The 22,316-nt window shown below is 44.0% G+C and overlaps 1 protein-coding gene across 1 annotated transcript; it reads left to right on the plus strand.

Annotated features, from left to right (window-relative positions):
- The first annotated feature begins 600 nt into the window (after positions 1-600).
- Positions 601-19,015, plus strand: ube2e2 (ubiquitin-conjugating enzyme E2E 2). Its single transcript, XM_077012410.1, has 6 exons — positions 601-751; positions 2,703-2,886; positions 4,746-4,796; positions 15,669-15,801; positions 17,584-17,731; positions 18,248-19,015. The coding sequence occupies exons 2-6, from the start codon at positions 2,711-2,713 to the stop codon at positions 18,343-18,345; spliced, it is 606 nt and encodes a 201-aa protein (XP_076868525.1). The 5' UTR covers positions 601-751; positions 2,703-2,710; the 3' UTR covers positions 18,346-19,015.
- Positions 19,016-22,316: the final 3,301 nt, after the last annotated feature.

Below are 22,316 nucleotides of genomic sequence, written 5' to 3' on the forward strand. Positions count from 1 at the left end.
GTTCTCAAAGGACCCTTACGCAGTTAACACCTTAGAGCCTTAGTGTACATTTATTTCAGTTAATTATATTTAGATATTCTACCGTTATTAGAGAAACAATATGCTTCATTTGTTTATTAGTACTATTATCAGAATCAATGACCCAGTCTTCAAATTAATTGTATATATTGTTTGCTCAGAGACTTAAGTGAAGTAAACAGATATGACCACAGAAATATCTGGAGTTGTGCCTCTGTCTTGAGCATAAGTAAGTTAACGTACTGGCCTCAATAAGTTTATGCTCATATTATGACCGATTTGTCCGTCATATATATATATCGTGATCTCATACACGATTTTCTTAATCAAAGAATCCCTTTGAAAGTATCAGATACTTTGATGGAGTGCATGCATGCGTCTCCTTCATCGTGTAGGCAACTGGCTGAACGAAGTATTCGAAGAACTGTTCAGAAGCAACAAAGAAACAGCGCTTCGCAATGTGGCGGCAAACCATTTCTCGAACCTCATCATTATTAAAATTAATGACTACCTCCCCAGTAGCATCCTCTTCACGTGCACGCGCTGCGCGCTCGTTTTAGGGGGCGCGCGTAGAGGCGGTCCGGCTGCTTCAGTTTCTGTTATCGTTTTTTTTTCTGTTGCTGCTACCTTCAGTTAAATAGCGAGGAGACGAGAACGAGCGGACGGCCGACTCTGGATATCTTTTTCATCAACGAAAATCATTTCGGATTCAACATTGACGGCCGCTTGACAGGTAACATTTCCGCACGTCAATAAGTGCCCTTCGACCGTGCGTGAAAAGTCGGTAAATGTCCCGTGAAAGTGGTGTTTTCCACTGAGGGGATGTGTGTGTGGGACGTGCCTCCCTTTGTGCCGAGGCGGTGCTCGTGGTGGTCACTGGCGAGACGTTGGCGGTTTCGCACCGTTTCGAGCTGCGCGTTTGGTCGTTGAGCCTCGACGGGCTCCTCGCTGCCCTCCAGACGAGCCGTGTTCGCGTTTAATCCGCGCGTATTCCCCGAGTTGTGGCCGCTCGGGCCTGTATCGACTCAAACGGTCGCTCCTAACGAGCACAATCTGCGTTTTCATGCGGGGTTCGTTACGTCCCCCGTCTCGTCCTGACAGCTCTCGCTCCGCTCGTTACCTTCTTCTCTCGGCACCGAACAGAGCCCCGAACCGCTCAGGGACCCATATTGTCGCTGCTGAAAGCATTAGGCGAGTGAGTTGGTGACCCCGAGAATCAGGACAGAAACTCTTCATGCGTTTAGATGAATAAAACGAACATTGCAGTCCAGTGAAAGTGAAATAACTCGCGACTCTAAACAAGGGAGCATTAAAATATTAGTCAAAATCCAGTTTTGTGGTCTTCAGCATCGCTTCTTTGGCGAGAGCGTGTGGATTGTGTTGTCTGAATGTTTTATGACCCATTTTCTCTGTTATAAGGAACGATGGAAACCTTCTGAGATTATACACTTGAGCAGCTGTATCATCAGCTGGTCAACGCAAGAGCTCCTTCCCATGGCAGATCCGTTAGAATGGACCTTTTTGTTATAACTTAATGTGATTTGAGTGTACCTATCTGGGAGTTCCCTCTGATCGTCAGCACTGCCCTGCCAAAGAGATTCATGATGTCTAATCCAGTCTCAGTTTGTCGGGACACGTCAGATTATAAGAATTGAGGAAGCCACGCCCCTTGCAGGACGCATCAACTTAATTGAACTGCTTCATATTACCTAAATAACAGATGGGGAAGGTTTTCCTCGTGGTGATATAATATTTTATCATCACAGTGGAGAAGGCGCTGGGGGACTTTTTACATTCGTAACGAGTGGCAGTTAGAATAATTCAGCAAGCTATGGGCATTTAAATTGAAATAAATGACCAAAGACATTTATCAAGTGTTCGTGGCAAAATGTCACCGATGCCCCATATCTGTTAAATCATAAACTATTAGCAACAAAAGTGAAATTTTATTGGAATGCTGGGGGCTGTGTCAGAAGCAAAAAAGGCAGTAAATTCAGACAAATGTTACAGGCTTTAGTTAAAAGTCTTTTGTAATGCTTTCCTGTGAACATGACTTTAATACCTGATACTGCAGCTGTAAACCCGCTAAGTACTTCAGACACCAATACTGTATAAATGGCACACGTGTACTCCAAAGCCTTTTGCTAGTCAGCAAATGATGTAGCTTTGGTGGTATGTGGTATATGTGTGGCCAGCTGCATTGGGTTATGTGATAAGAAAGGTGTGTGGGGCTCTTCTTCTTTCTCTGATTGCTTCTGACTGCAGTGGCTCTAGGTGGCCCTTTGCCATCCCCCTGCTAGATCACATTTTTGTTGCGTTCCTGCTCCGAGCATGCCTGCTGTGATGAACTGATTCAAGTGTGGATGTAGCTGAAGGTGAACGTACAGGTAGCGTCTGCGTCCTCTGACCGTCTCAGGTTAGTCTTGATTCCAGCTGTTGTGCGTTGTTCAGCAACAGGGCTGGACCCAGTGCAAGCTCACTGCGAACCGTATGCGTTGAGATTGATTTGTTGTCTGTCTGTCGCGTTTCGAGTAACATTGGGAGGTCGTATATCTCAGAAGGGACCCGTCTTCCACCTGGAAAAGGAAGGCAGGCTGTGAACCGGTGTTAGGAGGCTGAAATCGGCATGGCTGTCCACACAGCTTCCAGTCTAGTGGCGTGTGGGTAAATGTGGGCTGTTGCAGGGCCAAAGATGTCCAGCGAGGTGCAGAGACCGGACGACAGCCCCAGCACGAGTGGAGGGAGCTCGGACGTCGAGCAGCGCGAGTCAGCTCCCCCGGAGCAGGAGCGCGAGCAGGCACAACCCAAGAAGAAGGAAACCAAGATCTCCAGCAAAACCGCCGCCAAACTCTCCACCAGTGCCAAGAGGTGAGACCTGGGTCAGAGAGAGGCTTAGCTCCACCCCTTCCTCTGACCTCCTCCTGCATCTTAACTTCACAACAAAAGTCTGCACAAACCAAAAGTCTCGCTCTCTCTTGAAAGGCATAAGGGGGTGGTGGTGTTTATACAATGGCCAAAGATATTGCTACAGTGTGCAGCCCTGAGTGTGTGGCTCCTGATTCACAAGAGCCAGCTTTATTAAGAGCCATTTTGCAAAGAATAGAGACCCAACGAACACCTACTCCATTAGTTCCCTTCGTTACAGGACACTGGTGTCCTTATGGGCTGCATGGCATGGAAGAATTTAGATCTCCGTACTGATGTGGTGCTTGTTGTGTGTGTCTCCTGGGACAGTGGCACAGTGTTCCCTGTAGCCCTGATTGATCTGCAAGCTGCAGACGTGGTGGAGAATTATGGCCTAAGCTCATGCGGAGTGCGATGGTTGTGATGTCGTCTTTTTCTTGCCTTACTGCTCCACTCTTGTTTGGTAAGACCAGGGATCCTGGGGGCCCAGGACTGCCATGATGCAGTCATGCGGGAGGCTGGCTGATTGGTCCACCAGGGCTGTGATGCTAACTGTCGTCCCCTTGCCTCAAAGTGCAGCAGTCTGGATGGGCATTGGAGAGGGCCCAGGCTGGGTGTTGGAACGGGCCCAGTCTGGGCGTTGGAGCGGGCCCAGGCTGGGTATTGGAGCGGGCCCAGGCTGGGCGTTGGAGAAGTCCCACAGCTGGGTGTTGGAACAGTCTAACGCTGGGTGTTGGAGCATGTCCAGGCTGGGCGTTGGAGGAGGCCTAGGCTGTTAGCTATTAGGGATTTTAATTTGGGTTGCAGCCTGGCATTGTTCATTTCAAGCAGAGTGAGGGCAAGGCTTCAACCACCAGAAGATCAAGAGTACAATAAAAACAGTGGAGGGAGGACTAAAAACAAGATTCCGGGGACTCTAATTGTTTGGGATGTTAAGAAGACTTTCTGTGTGCACAAGCATCTTTTAAAATGCAGTGCTGGTCGTGGATTCTTCGATTCAGGCCCGTTTGGTCAGGGCTCATGCTCTCAGCATCCTGCACGAAGGGGCCTTGCTGCTGATAGGGTGATGTACACTATAGAGCACATCTGTCACCAGCTGTGATTCACTAGCCGCACAGAACCGTGATCTTCATTATGCTGATTGGACGGTGTGAGAAGAATACTGCAGCACCACGTCACTTTAGTTTTGATAATGAGTCGTACGTTCATCAAAATTCACAGCTGTAAACCGTGTTTCAAGCAAGTGTTTTTATTTACGTTTTTGACCTTCTAGTTAAATAACAACAGTTACCTCACTGGCACAAACAGGTCTTTTTTTTTCTGAAAACAGTTTTATGTGCCAGGTCATTTCTCAAGTTCTTGAATAATGTCAGAGAGGTGCGCAGTGTGGTGTTTATAAGAGGCAAGATTGCACCATTATAACAAATGATGCAGTGCTTCTCTTTATGTAGTATCACTTTAGTCACTATATTATCAAGATGTCATTTGTAAGAGTTGTACCTGTGCCACATCCATTATAATGTGCTTTTTCTTTAACGTAACATAAATGCAGGAGTGCATGTGTCCTTTCTGTTGGACTTTCCATGAATGGTTGCTTTTCCTGGGAAAATAAAATTGTACTTTTGATTCAGTCTTAGATTTTTTTTCAAAATAGTAAAAAAAAATGTTCCCCTTGCAATCCTCATCTTATCAACCTAATGAGCTGCTCCAAATAACAGATGGAAAAGTTTTTTTTATCTTAGTGGTAAGATGATCTCTTATCACAATGCAGAAGCCACTTGTTTGTGTGAGATATCACAGCTTCTCTTCTGCATTCCTTGCAGAATTCAAAAGGAGCTTGCAGAAATCACACTAGACCCGCCACCAAACTGCAGGTAAGATCACGGCCTTCCTGTCTGTTTCCTGTCTGCTGTCTGTTGTGCTGATACCATCTGAGTGGCTCCTTTTTAGGAGAAGATAGAGAGTGAAGTGAAAAAGAACAAAAAGGGCGAGAGAAAAGTGAAGCGAGACTGCGTGAGATGGGGGCGAGAGGCGGGCGAGAGGAGGGCGAGAGGCGGGCGAGACCCTGCTCCAGAGAGGCCTGGTTATTGGGTGTTGATGAGGTTGTCGTCTGGATGAAAGGGTTAGGAGCGTGGTGACACGTGTGCAGCCCCACGTCGGTTGCAACGTCAGCGCTGGGAGAGCCTTCCAGGAAAAGACAGACTTTGTCGAACAGAATAACGAAAACAGACACCGCCATTGATTATCCGTGGTGTTTCTAGCAGGTCAGTAATTGTTGTAAGTGCTGCATTTGGAAGCCGAACAGGAGCGGACATTAAACAGCATTAGTTAAGGTGAGGCCGTCCTAAGAGGCATGGGAGAGGTGGGACAATTATGGAAAGGGTCAGATAGTCGTGTTTGAAAAGCATAATATATTGAATACAGCACTGCTTTAATAATGTTGTATCTAAATATAGTACTAATGGAAAATGATTTCCTTGATTAAATACATAAATCTATGTAATTACGGGCTTATGAATTACGCAAGAGCTCTATAATATGAAGCTATTAGATCTGATGGCTTGTACATGAAAGTATCGGTGATTGTCATAACAGGGAAGACACCAAGTTGTTACAAAGGAACAATTAAGATGTGTTTCTTTTGTGTTTACTTTTTCTCTGCTTCTTTCGTCTCTGACAGTAGCAGGCCCATTTTGTGCCTTGTCAAGAAACCTCAAAATTACACAAAGATAAATCATGTTTAGGATGTGAATGTTTTCTTGATAAATGGCATGATTTGTACAGGAATATTCTAAGACTTATTTTATGTTAGAAGCTTGATCAAAGAAGGCACCCATAAACTCTGCTGGCATTCTTTGAACAGTGATAGTTGAACTGATGATGACAGTTCAAAAAATTGTGATTTTTTTTTCTGAAAGCATTGTCTACCAATAAACAATAGCTGCCTTATTACATTAATTAGACTGTTTCCAAATCAACATTGCAGTTCATGTCTGCTGCAGGAGAATTGTGTGGATGCTGTTTCAATATTTGTGTGCAGGTGGTTATTGGGTTTGTGTGCTGTGTGTCACACGACTTCTGCACCAAGGGGGAACAAGAGCTGCTGTTTCTGGTTGAATGAGGTTAACAGTGAATACAGTAGATCTTTATTTGCCATTGCTTTGTCCCTGTAAAGCCGTTTGGTAGCAGTCCGCTGGACAGGTAAATCACACGTTCAGTCTTCTGCGAGAGCCAGTCGCCTGGCCATCTTAATTCAAACCCCTGTGATGATGTAGTGAATGTACAAAATGCTGAATAAAAGCCTTCTGGTCAGTCCCTGCATTGGAGCACGCCGATGAGCGTTATTTCTCTATTTCTTCACCACTTACCCATTTTCATCTTAGCAATAACTGCCCCCTAAGGCTAAAAGGAATGGGGCAAAAAGTCACAGGGGTTGATTAGGGCAGCAGATCTTGGGGGAATCGGCCTGAGGCCTTGAATCAGAGCTGTTTTTCACCTTCTGACCATTAGCTGCAGCAGGGCGCAAATGCATATTCATAAGGCGGCGAGCACATGTGGTCTTGGGGGGGTTAATCCTCATGATCAGTCTTTCAGTGGCCTTGCCTGAGCCACAACAGTGCAGGAGGATCTATAAGCCTAGACGGCTGAACACAAAAGAGAGGGAATGAAAAGGGCCTTTCTCGGTTTTGTTGTCAAGTGCCAAGTATAATATTAGAAGCGGCACCTGAGTGCTAAAGAAATTCTTTAACAGAACTCCGTTTTTATCTGTCATGACATAATAATAGTTTGGGTGGTTGTGATTTGGGGGAATTTGTGCAAAACGGGCATCCAGAAAGACACTCGAAGAGGGTGTAGCCTGAAACATTTACTGGCTAGGGTTATTTATCAGTGCTTTGATTCCCAATACACACAATCACACAGCTATGTACTGAACAAACACACACAGCTATAGACTGGACAAACATACATAGCTATACATTCCACACACACAAGGCTCGTCATTCCATAAATAGACGTGACCGGAATGGTGCATTGTAAGTACAGAGAAGAAAAAAGGGTCATATCCTTGGGGATGTCCAGTTGGGGGGGGGGGGGGGGGGGTGTGTTGTCACCGGTAGGGTTCCCACTCCACCTGCTATCTGGTGAGTAACGGGGGCTCCAGCCTGTTTCAGGTCATTGACTGTTTGATAATGCTTAATATATATAAGAAGAGGAATTATCTTTAGTCTTACCCAGTTCTGCTGTTTTGGTAAGCGTGTACTGTTGATAATACCAGTGTAAGTCCGGTGACCCTTTTGCCACTCAGCTAATTTGATATTCAGTGTGGATAATGGAGCTGTAAGCTTGGGACAACACGAGACTATACATCAAACGGCCAGATCAATACATGCCATTGGATAAGCTACCTGCCAGTAGTAGCCAGTGTGTGCTGCGGGCTACGTGCTGTCCATCACACCAGAGAGTCTGACGGCAGTGTCATGTTGGTTTAGGGTCCAATATGTCTCTGTGATTTACGCTGCATGTACAGTGTCTCCTGTATGATGTGTCTCATAAGAGAAAACACCTGACCAATCTGGTGTGAGAATGTCCTTAGTTTGCTTAGTTCTGTGTTTTTTGTTTGTTTGTGCTTTCGTTTTTGGATCACATTGTCTGTGTGTGTGTGTGTGTGTGTGTGTGTGTGTGTGTGTGTGTGTGTGTGTGTGTGTGTGTGTGTGTGTGTGTGTGTGTGTGTGTGTGTGTGTGTAACATATTACAAAACAGCACCTGTCAGCATAAACATGTGATGGCCCAGATACTTTCACCACCAGAAAATAATAACATTAAGCTATTAGCTAATAAAACTATCAGTTATTAAAAGTAAATGACCAACATGTAATCGACAACCAGCATATATTCTTTCCCTCACAGTCTTGAGTATGGATCATGATTTGAAAACACTCAGTAAACAGTTAGTTTGCCCCTCTGTAAACAGTTGTAGTTTGACAGCAAACAAAGAAAGCGAAAGTAAACATTCACCCTGAGAATCCATTAGCCATTAAAGCAAGGATGTTGTCCCACCTCTGATGGCCTCCACGGCGCTACACCCGATCGATACACGAGAGCTGGTCTTTTCTTTGTCCTTATCCATTAATCAAAATAAACAGCGGCACCGATAAAGGTTGGTTCGGGCAATCAGTACGTACAATTGACGTAATACGGATTTCAGATTAGCAGAAAGCAAGCACAGTGAGGGACATGCGTCGTAATGTGAGTGCCTGTGTGTGTTCGTCCTGGCTTCACAGTTTGTTGTTGTTACTTCAGGTGTTGCATCACTCTCGTGCTGCATGCAAATCCCGCTCATTAAAATAATTATCAGGATTACATAAATGCCCTAAAGGCAAGCGTTGCAGCAGGCTTGGGATAGTGCTGCAGGCAGGCTGATCTGAATGGGAGGGGGCCTGGTATTCTTCTTCTAAATTCATCACTCCTTCAATTTTAAACCCCCCCCCCCTGACAGTTCGGCATCTCTAATACATATGCATGTAAAACAGATTACAAGGACAACTAAAGCACTAAAAAGGTTTTTATTATGGTGCTTCGCAAAATAGAATCCCCCCCCCCCCTCCATCAACTGCAGCTACCAAGGAAGAAGACATTTGTTTGGAAGCGACATGGAAAATTCTATTTTATCATCTGTGTCCCTGTGAGACTGGCAGTAGGGTAGTCTCTTAGCCTTATATAGAGCAAATATATCCCTCTTTGGTGCATGTTACGGCGCTAATTGCTTCATATAATTGTGACATTTGTGCTGGAGATTAGCTATAAAATGATGGCATTAAAATGAACCATATCATCTGAGCAGATCCAGGGTAGAGGAGGACCCACAATCCCCTTTGCACTGCAGCTGTAATTGGTAGTGGGGCATTTCACGGTCAGAGGAAAGGAAGATTGCTTCATTACGTTTCTGTTCTGATAATCACCACAGCCCTGCTATAATGGAAGATCCTAACTGAATGAATACACGATTAGAAAGAGAGACTGGGAGGGTGAAGCAGCTTCGCTTCGTGTCCCACTGAGAGCTCGAGCTCGATTGCTATTAACAAACCTGCAGGCAAATGTCTTTTGTGGTGAGGATTAACACCCCCCCCCCCCCCCCCCCCCCCCCCATTTACTAGCGTAACCTTTTCCCGAGATCGTTTTAGACCAGCCGCACAACTACCATCAAGTCCTGATCGGCGCAACAACACACCCTTCCTGGTCGTAAGTGGGGCACGACAGCTCTGTGAGCGCTTTTAACGGGTCTGGTACCAGGCTGCACGTAGTCCTGAATTAACAAGCAGGTCTGACGACAGAGTGTTTGAATCTCCTGCCTTCCTGCACGTGTTCCGTGCCGTTCTCGGGCCCGGTCTATCCTGTCTCTGGATAATTAGCTTTGCGCGCTGTCTGTGGGTCTGACCTTGCTCCTGGCATGCACATAAATAATCACACACTGGTTCGTTGTGTTGTTCCTTATTGTGCTCTCAGTGCAGAAATCCGGGCCCAGATGTGCTACAAGAGCAGGAGAATGTTTTGTTGATCTTCACCCTGTTTGGGTATGTTTGTTTCTGGTTTTGTTTGTTTTGTTCCCTTTTGTCTGCGTTGGGAAAAGCAGAGACTCTGGTTGGGAACATGCCAAATGTGTCCTGATGTCTTTCTGCATTAGTACTCAAAAATGACTCATGAATGAGACCCACTGTCTGTGTGGAAGAGTCTTAGATACCATAAAGACAACAAGGTGATGTTTAGTGTTGCGATTTAACAACGCTAAGCTGGCTATCATGTAGCATTACAAATCACAACCACAGTAACATGGCTGTGATAATAATTGATAAATTTGACATATTCTCAAATATCAATTTGTGAAGTATTACGCTCTCTTAATTTGAAAGGCCTGAAGGTTTTCAGACAGATGCAAGCACAGAAGTCACTTTGTTTGATGATGTACACCAGTGATAAAGTAACACTGTGAATACTGATCACCACTTTAATACTGTGGCTGTACGTTTTGCCACGTGGCTTTGATATTGGAAGGTCTCTTACTCCACTTTCGGCATGCAGACCCACTGCACCCGCCAACGACCCCCTAATGATCAACTACCTGGACTGCAAATCCATAAAGTCTGTTAAAAGTGTTCTTTTTACTACAGTTAGCTCGGAGGTGCACAGCGCCAGGCAACACATCACCTGTGCTTGCAGTCTCCAGCCTCGACAGGCCCATGAAGCCGTTTCACGCCGGGGGTCCGTATGTCCCCTCCTAGAGATCTGCCGTTTTGCCAGTTTTGAGTTGGAAATCTAATCTAAAGCACCTGTGCTTGAGTGTTTGAGTGTTTGAGTGTTTGAGTGGTCTCCTGGAGGTGGGCGGTGTGCATCAGGACGGTGCCCAGGCTTGCATGCCCCGTGGCATTCTGGCAGACAGCAGCTTCAAGCAGACATGAAGGGGCCCACAACACCAGTGCTTCTTTGGAAGATACATAGTCCTTAGGTGTCTTACCCTCTCTTCTTCTTCCTCAACCACCCTTCCTTTGTCTTTTAGTAGTCAGGACTGTGTTTACGTATCATCCCCGGTACACCCAAAAGGCTGCAGCGCCTTTGATTGCGGCTGAAGAGAGTAGAGGTGTCGTGCGGCTCTCACAGGCACTTCCCTGCACCCGTGAAGCCCACACTCATCGGACCCATAATCGGGCCTTTTTTTCTCATTCCATTTCTGAGTTGTTTTTCACCGTCAGTCACAGGATCACGTTTAAATTGGGCCTTCGCCGATTTGAAGAATCTGTGCTGTAACGGTTTTACACTTTAACACAGTTCGACACAAGAAGCCAAAAGAAGCTCTCTCCGCGTACCTTGAGTGCTCTGGAGTCTTTTGATGATCAGCCTTGGTGTTGAATGATTAAGGAGTTTTCTGAGCCTGAGAGTCGTGTGAAGGCGTCCTGGTCAACAGCCACTCTATTAGGCTCTCTGTGTTGACATTGTGAGGGGTCTTAATCTGCTTGATGTGTGTTTACAGCAACTGCAGTTGTGATTTCTTCTATTTATCTGTAAGAAATGATTGATGGCTATATCTATTGTATCGGGTGGCTGGTTTGGGTTAGTTCTGTGTGTGTGTGTGTGTGTGTGTGTGTGTGTGTGTGTGTGTGTGTGTGTGTGTGTGTGTGTGTGTGTGTGTGTGTGTGTGTGTGAGATCCAGAGCAGAGGAATACACTTGTCACCCCCAATCTCATCAGTGGGCATCCTTCAGTGTTCATTCATGCACTAGTTCAGTAGGGGTTAAGTAGGGTATTGGGCCTAGGTAGCTGTGACATTAATGCCTAGGGCAGGGCATTGTAAAACAACGATCATCTTAAAAAGGCAGAGCTAGTATTACATGGAGCACACACACTCGTTTAAGAGTATCTTAATGCTACAGTGATTTGGGGGAAGGGGGCCCAGTGTAGACGTGTGTGTGCTGGGGCTGCCTCCGGGATTCTTGGATGTGAGTATCAGCACAGACTGTATCCCACCCACATTTTATTGACAATGAATTACCAGATGATGGATTACACAGTTCGAACTAACAGAGCTGGGAACATAACATTTGGTACATTTGTATCATATTAGAAGAATACAAGAGTCGTGCTTTATGATTGGTGTGTGTGTGTGTGTGTGTGTGTTTGTCTATAGAACCTTAATTGGAAATGTATTAACTTTCCTGTAGCATTGTACCTACCCAAGGTGTTTTTTTTCTCAGGACAGCCTAAATTGGAATAGCCATTGTTTTTCACCATTATGATGCTGGCAGGGACCTGATCTGGACCTGATAGAGTTGCTCATTTGTGGTATATCCCTAGGGAACAGCTCTGGGTGCTTCTGGACTATATCTACAGAACTCTTCTATCCACTCCAAGTTAATGACTTGACTCGTATTTAAAATATGGCTTCACTATCCCAGCATAGAAGAGCTGATATCTGGTTCATTAGGGTTACGTGCCCGGGCAGTGCTGTCACCTGAAGAACGGGGCCACAGTTAAGCCGACACACGGAGGCTTGTCAAAGAGACAGGACTGCTGTGTGAAAATGAATAGCTCTCCCACAAAACAATGTGGCAGGCATTTTATTGAACTATGGGCGGTATGTTATTAAGTTTTTATATATTCATATTTTAAATGGCATTGAATACAGACACACCACCACCAGGCTCACTGAGAGCACTATGAGATGTAAACAAGGTGTTTGTGTTTCAGTGCATGACAGCAAGAGATTGCTTATTTATGTGATGAAAGTGAGGAACTGGTTATTTGATTACAAACTAAAAAACATGTTCACTTTCTAGTGAAGCTCTGTGTTTTGGTGGTCACACTGATTAGGTGAGGCATTTATCTGAAGCTGGACTAGCAGGTGATACTCTGTCTCTTAAGCCCGACCCGACCCGGTCATCTAATTCAAGTGGTCAGGCAGCTGGGGTCCGTAAGCTGATGCTTCAAATAAAACTGTTCTGTTTGGCTTCTGCTGGTGGTACTGTGAATCCGCTCACGGCGGGTGTGGTGGGGGATGAGGTAGAGGTTGGTTGTGGGGGTGGGGGGGGGGGGGGGGGGGGGGGGGGTTGTTGCTGGGTAACCATGAGTTCTGGCATGTACTTTAAACTATTGACTTAGCATTTAGCCAGAGGTCAGTGTCTGTCAGACATGCACACGAGTATACATGCAGAGGTCTGGCAGGGCTGATTCTCTGCAGGCTCGCTCTCATTCTCTCCCTCCCTTCCTTTTTATTTCTCTCTCTCCATCTCTCCACCACTCCCTCTTTCTCCCCCACTCTCTCTTTCTCTTCTACACTGCAATATGGGTTCCCAGTCTTGCCTGTCAATGAGCTTTTAGGAGATTTTTTTCAACCTCAGCTTAATGGAAAAATAACTCCTTTTCTCTCACTTGTGCTAAGACTTACAGATACATCACCCTTGCCACAAACCACATGCCACACATTGTTCATCCAACAAAAATATTTGGGCAGTGGGATTTCCGACTTGGAGCGCTCAAGTGTAATAAAACACAATTTTAATTGTTTTTTTTTTTTTTGTGGTTTGGTCCACGTTGCAGTGAAGCGGTTTTGAAACATTCTTCGGGGAACCTGTGGTCGCCTAACGTAGCGGTCCTCATGCGCTGGTTCTCTGCAGAGCGCGACAGAGGTGACCCCCCCCCCCGGTCGAGAGCGAGCATATGTCTCGGCTGGATTTATGACTGACTTGCATCTGCTTTCTCCGTATAATGGCCGTGCGATAGGGGCGGTATAGCCAGATTGTGCTCTGCTCAGCAACCGGCCAGCAGGTGCAGCTCATCATTCATTACGTATATACACACAGGTTATCGTTCATGCGTGCGTGGATTCATTCATTTACAAAATACATATTCAGAGGACTATTGAGTCGGACAACTGGGCTTTCACATCTTCCGTATTTGGTCCCTTTGGATCAAATAATGATGCGTCTCCACAACACTTTACCATAATCCAGTTTAGAAACAGGCAAAGGTCAAAGGTAGAACGATGCATAAATAGGTTACAGCATTTAAAATATGGACGGAAGAAAATTTCATTCGTTAGCCTACATTATGTAACTCCTCAGTAGAAGTCTCTGGGAACCACACATACATGTTTAATGTAATTAAATAGAAGAAGAGGTTGAGACAAAATGAGATTTAGTTTTGTACTATGGTGTAGCTAGACAGGTGATGGGTGAGATTTTTCAGTACAGTTTCGCCAGCACGCTCCATTTTAAAAATAGCTTGTCCAACATTGTGAAGAGCACATGAAAGAAATGAATTAAGCCCACAAAAACAGTGACATTCTGGGATTTCTCAGGGATAGCCAGGGCCAGGCACTGGAAAGCCGTCGTGTTTATGGCCAGATAGGTTTGCGAGGCCATTTCCAGCCCTGGCCGCCGTTCCCACACACCATTCAGCAAAAGATCCTCGCTTTCCTGGCGCCTGTCTGTGTGTGATGTCGAAGCAGACCAAATAGAAAATGAAGCAAAGGTATCGGTTTCACTCTGATTTAACCGTATTACCCTCCTAAATGTCGCTGAGCAGTACCTTCTGGTGGAAGCATGTTCACCCGCGTCTGCTAAGTTGTGGTGTAGCACACCGTTTTGGGAAGCTGGTGTGTGTACAGTGGTATGGTAGAAACTCTTGCTTTTGTGCGAATAGCCTAACAGGTGAAATACTCCCGCTTCTGTCGGAAAATGTTGCCTAGCGCCTTCTTTCATTTCCCCGTCCCAAGTGCTGTAAGTGATGCAGGCCCCTGTTAGCAAGCCCACCGAGAAAGCTAGAGTCTGTCAAAATTCCCTTTTCATTCATTTTTGCTGCTGTGCACATAACACTGAAATTGCTTATCTAGACCTGCAGTGGCTGTGCACGCGTTTGCCTGTCAGTAACATTACCATCTGTTTGAATTCGCTTCTTTCATCCATAACGGCTTATTCTCCTATACAGCGCCGTGCATATATTTCAACACACTCTGTGGTCACACTCGCACGCACCATCCATTGGAACCTTTCACATAATTCAAATGGTGTCAGTGGATCAGTGAACACACGGTAGATTTTTCACCATGTGAAATGAATCCATACATTATATTTATATGCATACCGCTGTTTACATATCTTGTTCACTACATGCTTGATGCAGGACCGTATGTGCATATATGTGTACGCTGCTCTTTCTTGCGGGGGTAATTACATAAAATTCGGTTCTGTGTACTATTTATCACCCTGTGCGCTGGACGCTGTCCCAGGCTGCTCCCAGCAAGCAGGCAGCCGGGATCCTGCCGTCAGCAGCACCGGGACGGAGGCGGGGGAGGCCCATAAATCCTACATATGGTGCTGGTCAGCCAGGTGGTCCGGCAGAGGTGGCAGCCTCTTCGATTTAGAGAGGCCATCAAATGTCAACAGAGACACCTTTTCACACGTGCCACATGAGGCAGGCTGTTGAATTGAACTCGTCCTGAAGATCATGGTAGTTGTTTATGATACCATGGTAGTGGTTTATGATGACTGCTGTTTATAAAACACCACAAAGGTAACAACCCTATAGCCTGCACACAGTCACTTCTCTAATTATTTATTTTAGTCTTCCACGTGTATCAACAGATTGTATTGATTGATGGTCTTCTTGATCCAATAGGTGCTATTGATTAATGGTTTAGTTAATAATTTACTTGTAATTAGGCTGTTCTCAGCTTCAGATACCTGTGATCAATCTTCACTGTATAATTCAAATGCATAGCAGCGCATTCTGTGGCTAAAACAGAGTAGCTAAGGGCTGTGTTTGATTTTCCACATTATGGTTGTTGAAGACCTACAGCGTGGGTTTAATAATGCGGTGTTGTGATTGTTCTGAACCTCATGATGGTTAAAAAGAAACTGGCTTCTGCTTTTTTGTGGTTGTATTTGTGGCCAATTCATGACCACATGTCCTCAAGGGGTCTTATTATTCAGTGTTTGCTACAATCATGTTTATTCACTGCCCATTTCTATTCCTGAAAGAGTTTTTGTGAACATTTATCCATTATGAGTCTTGCCTCTTCAGATTAATTTCGATTGATTAGCGTTTCTGCAGCCCATGTGCACATAGACCTTGGATGAATTTCAGACAACTATGCTCTGAGTGCAGACAGCCAAAGTGCTGCCATTAACAAGACCTGGAGTGGATGAGTGTGAAGACTTTGAAGTATCTGTATAGAAAAGGATGTCATTTTGTTCACAGTGCCGGCCCCAAAGGAGATAACATCTATGAGTGGAGGTCAACCATCCTGGGACCACCGGGATCTGTGTATGAAGGAGGAGTCTTTTTCCTTGATATTGCATTCACACCTGACTACCCATTTAAGCCACCTAAGGTGAGAATCTCATTACACAGTCATCCCTTTATTCCACTTCAATTTTCATTATTTTAGCCTCTTAAGTAAACTTTTTACTGTCTGAATTCATTTTGGAATATGGGCCTCCTTCTGGAGAACTGTCCTTGTGTCTCTTAATAAAAACATCTTCACACTTGAGTGCAGTACCCACAAAGTGAACTGAGTACTTGCAGCACATATGCTAACATTGCTAACGGTTAATGAAAGGCAGCAGGTCCAAGTAAATATGGAAGTGAGGGCGTGTGAGGTGATCCCTACAGAATGTTATCCACTTTGACTTGTTTTGGGTGGCGAATCACTTTAAGTGGTGTCAGGATGTCTGCCCTCGTCTCTCACTAGGGTAGTGGGGGAGTGACTTGTAGGAAGAGACGTGCTTTCTCTTCGGTTAGACATCACCTTCCACAGGAAACGTGTACGTTGTGACTGTCACTGCTCCACTTCCAAGGCAAACTGTTATCACTGTTATTATGGTGGCTTCAGCCTGCAGTTCACTGGGCTTCAACACGCACACCATTTTCCCCTGCTCTCATATACTTTCTAAAATCAGATGTGAGTGATGGTGTCGTAAACGGTCATATTGCCTCACTCTTGTGAGTCTTTCATGCCTTGTTTCCTTATCTCTCTGTCCCTCTCTCTGTTTTAACAGTTTTAAAATAAAAATATAGATTAAAATCCAATACATCCTGCTGTACTCAGATCAATCTTTCTATCTCTCTATACACACTCACTCCACTATATACACACATGCTCTCTCTCTACTCTCGCTCTGTCACTCTCTCTATCTCTGTCTATCTATCTATATACACACACACACACACTCACACCACACCACTATATACACACATGCGCTTTCTATACTCTCTCACTCTGTCTCAGACTGTAGAACTAGTATGTATTTTATGCATTTATTTGGGGGGGTCTGTGGCTTGATGTATTGGCTGGTTTTGTACCACAGAGGATTAATGATCAGAGAGACATTTTTAGAGACATGCCTGCTCAGTGGTCCTACCAGTTTGGTTGTTCTCAACAGCTCCAGTAAATTTATACAGATTTAATGCTGTAGTGAAAACAATAAGAAGCTTTTTAGATTTAGGGGAATATTGCTTGTGTTTAAGTGCACTTGATGATGAAGTTCAGCCAGTGAAGAAATAACGACATAAACTTGTTTTTCCACAGTGGACGTAGTGCATGGAAGAATATAGACACGCTTTTGTTTTCCAGGAGACAGAATTATTTCCATACCTTTTCATACCACTTCCAATAGCCCTGGGCAAGTGTATCAGCATGCTTCCACAAAGTAGGCTGATGTCGATGATTATCCCACTGATGAAGTGGTGGTTACAGGCACAAACTGCTTGGATCTGCCCGGATCCAACATCATTCATCAGTGTGTTTCCATGTCAAATCAATGACAGACTATTATAGTTCTGATGAAATTAAGGTAAATGAACAAAATATCACGGTAAGTCATCTAACATATGATTTATAATCATGAGCTAATTATTATTTGGAAAAACTACATTTTGAGCTAACATCTACACTGAAATGAGATCATTGGCCTGGAAGGGTGAAACAGTACAAACACACTGTACAAACACACAAAGAACAAAAGGTAAAGAAACATTTAAAAATCCATTTATATGGTGTAGTCCTGCTGCTAATGTACACACTCAGTCCCATAAAACCGTGTTGGAGCATATTAAACCGCTCCTGGAGATCGATTCACTTAAGATGCCCCCCCCCCCCCCATTTCTCTCCCAGGTAACGTTTCGTACGAGGATCTACCACTGCAACATCAACAGTCAGGGAGTGATCTGTCTGGACATCCTGAAGGACAACTGGAGTCCTGCCCTCACCATCTCCAAAGTGCTGCTGTCAATCTGCTCCCTCCTCACAGACTGTAATCCAGGTGAGCAGCAGAGTCAGCTCATTCTTTCTTTCTCTTTTAACCCCTGTGATTAAGTGTGAGCAAATGGAAAGAACCCATATTATCCCCTCGTTGGAAAGGAGCCATTGTTGTTATTGTCTGAAACACAGTAATGTAATGTAATGGGCTATAAAGACGGAATTGGGTTAGTGCCTGACAATTCTATGCTTTTTACCTTGTTTACAGGGTAGCTGAACTCTAACCTCATTTTTGTTTTGGGGAGGGGGGGGGGTACATTAGGAGTGTCTGTGAATGTTGCTGTGGTGTATGGATAGAGCACTCAAGCCCTCTGGCTGTCAGTGTCATAATTAAATGCTGTATGGGCCGTAAAGTTAACAATAACAGCTCAGTGGTGCCGGATGAATTGTAGCCAGCGTGAGTTCGTGCCGAAACTGCGCACGCTTCACAGTGTCCTTCTTGTGCACTGGTGTGTGTGTGTGTGTGTGTGTGTGTGTGTGTGTGTGTGTGTGTGTGTGTGTGTGTGTGTGTGTCCTGCAGCCGACCCCCTCGTCGGGAGCATCGCCACACAATACCTGACCAACAGAACGGAACATGACAGAATAGCGAAACAGTGGACGAAGAGATACGCCACATAAAGGACGTCCTCCGGGCCAGGCGCTAGACATCCTCCCTTTTCCGTCCCCACTGTACCTTTCTACCTCTCCCCCCGTCCTCTCAGAGCACACTCACCAAGTGCAACACTCTGTATATCTCAGCCCCTCCTCCCAGGCCTCTTATAACCCTTTTGGTGAAGAGAACTGTCGTTTGTTCCTTGTTGACTTGAAATCTTCTTTTTTATACAAAGAGTAGACTGGGATTTTATTTTCCAATTATCTGAATGTTTGAATTATCCTAGGAGGAAATATTATTGTTGTTGTTATTATTATTGTTGTTGTTGTTGTTGAACTTAATGTATGTACATCTTTTAAGTGGCATCAGGAACAAACAGATTATAAACCACACTACCACACGTTCTGACAGAAACTGAACACAGTATGTGCATGTAACAGGATGCCAGTTTGCATCCACTGGAACTCAGAGGTCTACCCTTTTGTTTGTATGTATTTTTTAAACAAGCTGTCGAAGCAGCCACTGGGGGGGACAAAACAAATAAAGAACAAAAAAATGAAACGAGTCTTGCTAGTGGATAGATCAGAAATCACACAGACCTGTACATTGCTACATACCACATCTGACTGGCCAGTGAGGTTTGTTGTGCACTTGCTTTATGGACTACATACAATAAAACACTGTGTCTGAACTGTAGCTAACATGCTCGGCATTTGGGTTTTATATGAGTGTGACTGCATGCGTGTGTATGTTGAGGGCAGGGTTTTTGTTGTAAAATGCTTCCCCGGGAATTTATGGTTCTTGTGTTGTAAATACTGACTTGTCTGTAGTTTGAACACGTCTCATCAGATGGGCATGTACGTGGGTAGGTAGGTAGCTCTTTGTGAGAAAGAATTGATAGCTAGCGAAGGTAAACAGCGAAATCAAATAATTTTACTAACCAAAAAAATACATCTTGTAGTTAGCTAACCATCGAGTTGTATTTTAACTAAATATAAAACTATAAAACATATACGCTATAAAACAACTACGCTTTTCCCCAAGATAAGCGCACACACAAAACATTTTATCTCATCAATGCGCTTCAAATGGCGAAATAACGTCTGTTTTAGCGATTTTAGACTAACCTCTCAAGTGCGGTTTGGGAACACGCCATTACGCTGCATTATATGGTGCTTAACTGCTGACACACCTGATTCAGTTCCTAAATGTCTTGATAAAGATCTTAGTCATCAGTGTATTAAAAAAAGATTACGCTGAAATTCGCAGTAGGTCCTCACTGTTGAGAACAGCTGAACTGTAAGATAAAACTCGAAGGCGGACGGAATTGGGTTTTCTGAACCATTAGATAAGACCCGTCTGCTATCTGACACCAGTCCTCCAGCTGACGACAAAGGATAAAACTGCCTGCTTAGAAATCGAGCTTGACCCTTTTCTTGACAAATTCGTTAGCAATGCAAAAAGAAGAAAGTGTGTAAATAGCCTCGGTTATCTTGGTGATTTAATTTCATCTCTTGCTCTGTCCTTCGTGGTGTTGGTGGTGTTTTGACATGTTTGCCACTGAGAGCAGAGTCAACATTAAAACACTATAAACTGCCCCTGCTAGCAGTGCAATGTAATCAAATGCACGTTTGGAGTACACTGATCCTTGTGCCAATACACCTCGTGTCAGATTTGAACCCCTATCCCACTACAGAAAGACTCTTGATGTTGTGATACCACACATCGCCTCTGCACTTCCAGTAGGTCTCTTTATTAGAAACAACTGGCTTGTTCTTAGGCCTACTGTGATTTTATTACATACACCTGTAGGTGCATTTTATAAGCAGACACCACAGAGTTACAGTTTGTAGCCCATATGCTGCTGTAAATTACCTTTCATCCAGTTTCTGCCTCATTTATCACTAATGAATGTCTGACAGCAGGACGAGGCAGGGCTACTACTGACCAGAAATTGTTGGGCGATGGGCCATTTCCCAACAGAGCAGTGACTCTGGCATGGTAGTGAGTGTATTGTGTAGACTTTACATGCGTAATTTGTCACTACTGTGTTACAGTTTTTCTCAGTCGATTTGGTACAGTTCTCACATCATGATTTACATTGTTATCACAACAAGTGCATTTCTCAAAACAGTGCAAACAGCAAAACTCAATGAAATACCTCCAAAAGCACATACTTCACTAAAATTCTTTGTTTTTGCCTCAAAAGCAAATATTTAGGTCAGTCAATTTGTCAGTGCCATCAGAATATCTAGTCTGTGTGCCATTGCCTATGAACAAGGCAGTCAAAATACTTAGTCATGTTGTCAGTGCAACTATAAGTCACAGTCAGTGCAGACTGTATATTCTGATGGAAACTAGCTAAGCTTTTGATTTCAAGAACGCTGCACATTCTGTGGTATATCAAATACATGTTACACACATACAAACTTACATGGAACACAAAGTTACACATGACTGTATGTAGGAGACATAGCAAGAAATTGGACTGGAATCAAATTTGTACAGCAATATTGTTTGACTGTATTGTTCGCACTGTAATTCGTTGACAAAAGCAAACCTGATTAAAATTGTCAGAATTTATGTCAGTGTGCAGCATTATAGCAGAGATCACATTTCTGAATTACATACATGTTTTCTCTATGAAATGTTTGAAGGATTGAAAACACAGTTGTTCTTCTAATATTCAGCTGCACCCAGCGACCAGCTCCAGCCATTGTAAGACCATGGGTTACATGTAAAACATGGTCAACTATTGTTACCCTTATTTCACTGTTTTGTCCCCTCAGCCTTAAACCACACAGTCTTACCCCTCTACACGACAGTCTTACTCCTCTTCTTGGCTGTTCACCCTGTACATGGCCTTGTCCTTCCATTATAAGACTTTGTGATACTGCAGTGTTTAGCGTCTATCAATGTTTGCCAATTACAGTAAAGGTTCATGAGACGCACCTCTGACCTATGGTTGAGACCATTGGTTGATCTAAATCTTCACCAATTCCCTTTCTTACTGTAACTGAAAGTTCACCTGCAAGCAATTTAATAAAATTAGGAAAATTACCAAAATGTAACAAAAAAATAAACTAAATAAATAAATGTGAAATGATGCCTTAGAGATTATGACATGTTCATGTAATGACCTAGGCAATGACCTAAAGACTATATGTTTTGGAGAGTAAGACAATTCAACAGGCAATCCGAACAACACATTTTGATAAACATGACATAAGCAATTGATAATGTAAAAAACAACAGACAATTGTCCATGTCCATTTGCAAAATGTTAAAAACAATGATTAATGCAATTATGATGTGCACAAGTGACAAGGAGATGTGGAGATTGAATGAACAGTTTTGAGAATTTCAATTCTGATCTGAGAAATTAACCAAATCGACTGAGAAAAACTGTAACAGTTCACAAGCATCTAGAACTATCCATGCTGTCAACACCAGATCCGTAGGAGAAACTGACCATTAATAAAAATGTTGGATGGTGGATGACACAAATTACACACGGCACACAGATGTCTCAGACCGTTTAACTATCAGGTGTTTTAAATAAGTGTTTCTTTGAAGGTGGAGGGTATTCACCACTGCCACCACCACTGCTGTAGGAGTGACAGGACTGGAGTAACTGACACCCACTGTCAGTCATGTAAATTGTCTGTAAAAAAAAAACGAATGCATTTCAGTTCACAGGGATAGTCTGTGGCTTTCATCATGTCGTTGTTACCACTGCAATCATGAAAAAAAATTATTTTCATGAACACTATGTGCTTTGAGGGTGGCCTATGTGTTTTTATTTCCTTTCGTCCTGTGGTGGTGGGTGGTGTTGCAAAAGTGCTGCATGACAATATCAATATTTTTTCCATCTTTTCTTTTTTTTAAGTGCAGTAATTTTATGTTGCCTCAAAAAATAATGTCACGCAGTGTTAACTGTCCCACTCAAAACAGCACATGTGCCTTGTTCGTTGTCTTTGTGAATGGTGCACTCTAT

The sequence above is a fragment of the Brachyhypopomus gauderio genome, chromosome 7 (genome assembly GCF_052324685.1).
Source record: "Brachyhypopomus gauderio isolate BG-103 chromosome 7, BGAUD_0.2, whole genome shotgun sequence".
NCBI classification, from domain to species: Eukaryota; Metazoa; Chordata; class Actinopteri; order Gymnotiformes; family Hypopomidae; genus Brachyhypopomus; species Brachyhypopomus gauderio.

Excerpts from the sequence above, each read along its gene's own strand:
- ube2e2 (XM_077012410.1), top strand. The coding sequence starts at position 2,711 with ATGTCCAGCGAGGTGCAGAGACCGGACGACAGCCCCAGCACGAGTGGA. Across the intron at positions 4,797-15,668 it reads GACCCGCCACCAAACTGCAG|TGCCGGCCCCAAAGGAGATA; the intron begins GTAAGATCACGG and ends TTTTGTTCACAG. Across the intron at positions 15,802-17,583 it reads ACCCATTTAAGCCACCTAAG|GTAACGTTTCGTACGAGGAT; the intron begins GTGAGAATCTCA and ends TTTCTCTCCCAG.